At 34.4% G+C, this 5,621-nt stretch overlaps 1 protein-coding gene across 1 annotated transcript; it reads right to left on the bottom strand.

The window, feature by feature from the left end:
• Window positions 1–2,593: 2,593 nt before the first annotated feature.
• LOC135211502 (cingulin-like) lies at window positions 2,594–4,111 on the bottom strand. Its single transcript, XM_064244808.1, has one exon. It carries the CDS (start codon window positions 4,109–4,111, stop codon window positions 2,594–2,596), a length of 1,518 nt encoding a protein of 505 aa, XP_064100878.1.
• Between the last annotated feature and the right edge of the window lie 1,510 nt (window positions 4,112–5,621).

The raw sequence follows: 5,621 nt of genomic DNA, 5'->3' as shown, positions 1-5,621 counted from the left end.
GTCGAACGCATTTAAGGTGCAAATACAAAAAGTCATCCAGAAAACTTTTCCGGCCGTGAATCTTAAGTTGATAGCAATAAAACTCTGGGTTCTTTGTTCTCCCACAAAGATAAACTTCCGGCTTTGATGCGGTCTTTGGTGGTATATTGCTTTACTTGCCCGAAATGTAAGATCGGGAAATACGTGGGAGCCACCAAAAGACTGCTCAAAGTCAGAATCGACTCTCATCTCGGAGTCAGTCACCGTACGGGATGTACTTTGAAAACGAAGGAATTTTCTAACATACGAGAACATTGTAATAAATGTAAAACATCATTTTCAGATAAGGATTTTCGTATTGTCACCCAAGCGCCCAATGACTATTCTCTCTCTGTTTTGGAGTCGTTAACAATCAAACAGCTTGTGCCCCCATTAAATGGTCAGACTTCTTCCACAGTTCTATATATAGCATAGTTGACGTCCTCCTTTCCAAACCAGACAACGTCACTCAGTTTTTTAACTCCATAGAGATAGGTACTAACTTTTAAGCATTCTTCACTTTTTAATTTTTTATATATATATATATTTTTATTTCATTTTTTTTAGTTCATTTTTTAAATTATTATATTTAACTTTTATGTACTTCAATTTTTATTAATATTAATACTGAGTCTTTTTTAATTTGTATATTTTGTATATTTTACAGCCCTGATGATGAGACCCAAAGTCTCGAAAATTTGGAAAATACATGTATGATGTTACGCTGGCTTTTCTCCATCCTATTCATTTTAAATCTACGGCGTTCCAGATGCCCCCAACCTTCCTGCTATATAATATATAATAAAATATATATATATATATAATAACATATATATTATATATAATATTATATATATAGAATAATTTGTATATAATTTTTAGTATATATATATATATATTATATGATTATAGTATAAATATTATGATAAATATTTTGTATAATAATTATATTTATATATATATATTATAAATTGTAATATAATATATTTGTAATATAATATATTATTTATATAATAGATATTAATATTATATAGGAATATATATAGTTATATAGAATAAGTATATATAGATATATATGATATATCATATATATATTATAATAATATATATATATATATATATATATGGATTATATAATATATATATATATATATATATTATATTATATATGGATATAATAGATAGTATATATATGTATATATATATATATATATATATATATATATGGTTATATATGTTAACCATAATATTTGATATATATATATATTATATATATATAATTATATATATATTCTGATATATTCCTATATATAATATTATATTACTATATTATATATATATATATATATAATATATATAATATACTACGTATTCGTATAACTCATAAATAATATTTACATACCTATATATGTTGCATATATATATATATATATATATATATATATATATATATATATATATATATAGACATACTTCATACTTACATGTATGTATATTTATACATATGTACTGTTTGTATTTAAATAAATAGATATTTGTATGCATATATGTATGTATAATATATATATGTATGTATACATATATATAGATATAGATAAAGATATAAATATGGCCTTTAACGATCGTATGTGATCTCACCCCTGGGGCATCATTGCTAAGAGAGCGTCATAGAAATGGGGGTTTAGTTTAACCAGGGGTGGGCCCTTCCCCATTTCTCAGCTCTCATAGCTAGCCAAGATAGATGAATTCCTAAGACTGATGACCCTTCTTCTTGTAACGCCTCCAGACTAATCCTCTGCGGTTGATTCTAGAAAACAGGTGGTTCTTTTACTGAGTCCAATATCCAGTCATTTCTCTGTTAATTGTAGGAAACCCTTTGTTATAGACAGGAAGCTTCCAGTCGCCTGATCAGACGACGTCGAAGTACACCGACTCCTGACAATGCCCTTCGATGTCTTAGTGCCTCTGCCACACTGGGATCAAACACTTTGCATATGTAAAAGGCATGAAACTTACGGGTTTTTACACCGCGCCAGTGGTTGCCTCTGCAGTATATGCTAGGATTTGATCTCTTATGCATTGCGTGGCCCATATTTTGCATATATAAAAGGCATTGAACTTACGGGGTTTTACGCCACGCCAGAGGTTGCCACAGTAGTATATGCAAAAAGTGGGATGCAATTTGCAATGCATAATCCAATTCACATATGAAGTAGTAGGCATGAAACTTACGGGTTCTTACACCGCGCCAGTGGTTGCCTACTACCCATTTGAGATTGGGCTTTGATACCCTATTCCGAGGGTATCATGAGGCAGGAGAGAGAGAGGATGCACTATAGTACAATGTTGGACATGGGGTACACGACAATCCAGTCTTCGGGCACTTATCGCCAGGCCACAATCCGCTGTAGTCTATCGATCACACAGACCTGGTTCCACAACCATATCCAAGAAGGATTTTTCTTACAAACTTTAGCATCTTCCTGTTCTCTATGTCTGAGATTTCCTGCCTTCTATCCTCTGCAAGTATACCACAGTTCTCCTAAAAATGCAGAGGTTCCTTTACTTGCACCCTTTACGTGACGGCGTTTATCTTGTAGAGTTCTCGGACCATTTTAGCATCTCGCTCCAGTCGTTGGAGGTTGGCTGCAGATATCAGCCCCATTTTCTGGTGCAATTCATCTCTGTTTAGAGGCTTCTCAATTGATGGAGTTTCATTTGGGGCCTTTGAGTGCCTCTTGGTGCCAGCTGAAGGTCGTTGCAATCCTTTGATTTGTCGAAGTTCTTCCTCGATGCTGTCCATTTGCTGGTAGAGGGCTCTGCAGTTGATCTGGGGCTTCTTCAGACACAGAGTTTTATCCGAAGCCTTTTTGTCTTCAGCTTCCGTTACCGTCTTCTCTCTTCTGCAAACTTCCTTTTCTTTATAATTCTTTGGTCCATTAAGGATTTTGACCTTTCCTAAGCATCTGATCTTTGTATCCTGCGCCAAGATCTCTTCTTGGGGTCTTACGATTTCTATTAATGCTTCCATCTCTTCAAAAACCCTGGTCTCTAGTTGCTCCTTCGTCTCAGCAAGGTCGAATTCAAGTTGAACTATCCTCCTAATCAGGTCATTCATCTTTCCATTTGCCGTCGGTTGTTCTGCTACAACAGATTTAGATTCTTTCAGTAAACCGCTGACTTCCAATTGTTTCTGGGTGCATTCATTTTCCAGTCGAAGGATCTCGCTATCCTTCTGCAAGTTATGTTTTCTCAGCTTTTCCAGTTCCTCGTTTTTCTCAGCTAATTCTCTTTTACATTGGTCGAGCTCTTTCAAATTTTCGTGGGCCATCTGTGTCTGAATGGTGAGGACTTGTAACTCGTCCTCTAAACCTTTCATCCTCAAGGTCTTGTTCTCGTTCTCCCTCTTCAGCTTTTCTATGTTCTTTTCTTTCCTTCCATTCTCTTTTCGAAGTCCTTCCAGGTCCTGATTCAGCTTGTTCATTTTTATTTGCATTTCGTCTCGGCTTTTATCGTTTTGCTGTAGATTTCGATGCAAAGTGTCCTTCTCCATCGAGAGCACTGAGACCGTGTTTTCCAAAATAATTAGCATCTGGTCTCTCTCCTCGTTTTCCTTCCTTTGGACATCTTGTGACCTTCGCCTTTTGTTTTCAATCATTTCGCTTTTCCAGCTTCTGCATCTCTTCGGACATTGAGCTGATTCTTTCTTTCTTTCCTTTTCTTTGTTTAATCGTTCGAGTTGTCTGATGTGTTCTTCCATCTGCAGTCCTGCTACGGTCATGCCCTCTACCTTGTCCAGTAATTCGTCGATCAGCTGATCCTTTTCTAATCTCTCTTTCTCAAACCTCAAGAAAAGATTTTCATTTTCCTTAATTACTTCCTCGAACTTCCGACTTGTATCCAAATTCCTTGTTTCTTCTGCACTATCTGGATGGTCGACTTCTTCATTCCTGGAACGTCCGTATTCTACTTCGTTACCCGAAACATGGTCTCCTTCAAAGCCAGAGTGATCAATTTCGTCCTCCTGATTTCCAGCCTCATCAAGACAGGCAGAGCTGTCCGAGGCCATGAAATCGACAAAGAACTGAACCATTTTAATGCTAAATTCACGAAGTATAAATACTCCAGTGAATAGCATAACAATAATGGCAAACAACGTAATCACTCGGGGGACTTGAAGCATGGAGTCAAAGCACTGTGCAAGCACAACTGTAAGCAAACTAAGAAACATCTTTGTTCGTTACACATCAACTCTATTTGCCTTATCGTTACTTTCCAAAAATCCCACGTGACGTGTCTGGATTGTATTTCAGGAGTCATTTCTGGTTCCGCCGGAGCCGATTCTGTCTTCGAATGTTTGCTGATCCCCGGACGCAGTAGAGGTGTCTGGATTCCGGAGTCAATTTGGGCTTCACGGGAGCTGCTTCCGTCTTCTTATGTATCAGAAGAGGGGAATTCCTATGCAGTCACCAGGGACTTTCTGAAGATCCTGGAGCCAGTCTTCACACATGCTCACACACAAGCGCGCTCCTGCACACACATACTATATATATACATATACATACATATATATATATATATATATATATATTATATATATATATATCTGTGTGTGTGAACTCTATTTTTAGTACAAAACAGCTGACAACAGATACACGATTTAGGTCATAGATAAGAAAGCTAATTAGAATGCAAATTTATTATCGACAAAATACTTTCGTACAAGAATATTAATTTGATAGTTTGCCTCCTCAGTTCCTGCTGCATTTTTATAGGACGAGTACTGTCGACACTGTTGACCTTTGACATGGAAATATATTTTAAATACTTGTTATCATTTCAATAAGAATAATTATATTTTGTATTAATAAATCCTGTCAACTCAAATTCATCTTTTAAATTAAGTAATCTGTATGTCCCTAAATTTACACAAGTTTATAAGTGGGCTGTTGACTCTTGTTTTAGCTTAAAATGGGCTAATACATTTTCACTTTAAAAGTATAAGCTCAGGATTTAACATAAATTAGCCAGTTTATTTCATCCTTGTAAGTACTACCTATAATATACTTTCACTTTATAAGTATTAGCTCATGTTTTAGAATACGTTTTCCAATATATTATAACTTTATAGTTGTTAGCTTAGTTTCAAGTAAAAATTGGTCAATATATTTTCCTTTTATAAGTATTCTCTCTTATTTCAGTGTAATTTGGTTCATATATTTTTAATTTAAAAGTATTAACTTGGTTTCAAGTGTGAATTGACAAAATTGACAAATATATTTTCTCGTTATTATTATTAGCTTAGGGTATAATGTAAATTGACCAATATATTTCCACTATATAAGTATTAGCTCAATTTTAAGTATGAATTGTCCAATACATCTTTGCTTTATAAGTATCAGCCTAGGTTTCATTGTAAAATGACAAAACGTTTCCATTTATAAATATTAGCTCAGGTCCTTAAGTATTAAATTGGCCAATATATTTTTTCCTTTATTAATATTAGCTGGGGCATTTTTACTTAATAAGTGTCAGATCAGGTTCCAATATAAATCAACCATTATATTCCATCTATACAAATTTTACCTCGATTATATAGTCTA

This window comes from Macrobrachium nipponense, chromosome 4 (assembly GCF_015104395.2).
Source record: "Macrobrachium nipponense isolate FS-2020 chromosome 4, ASM1510439v2, whole genome shotgun sequence".
Lineage (NCBI taxonomy): Eukaryota > Metazoa > Arthropoda > Malacostraca > Decapoda > Palaemonidae > Macrobrachium > Macrobrachium nipponense.
This window is presented reverse-complemented; position numbering and strand designations above follow the sequence as displayed.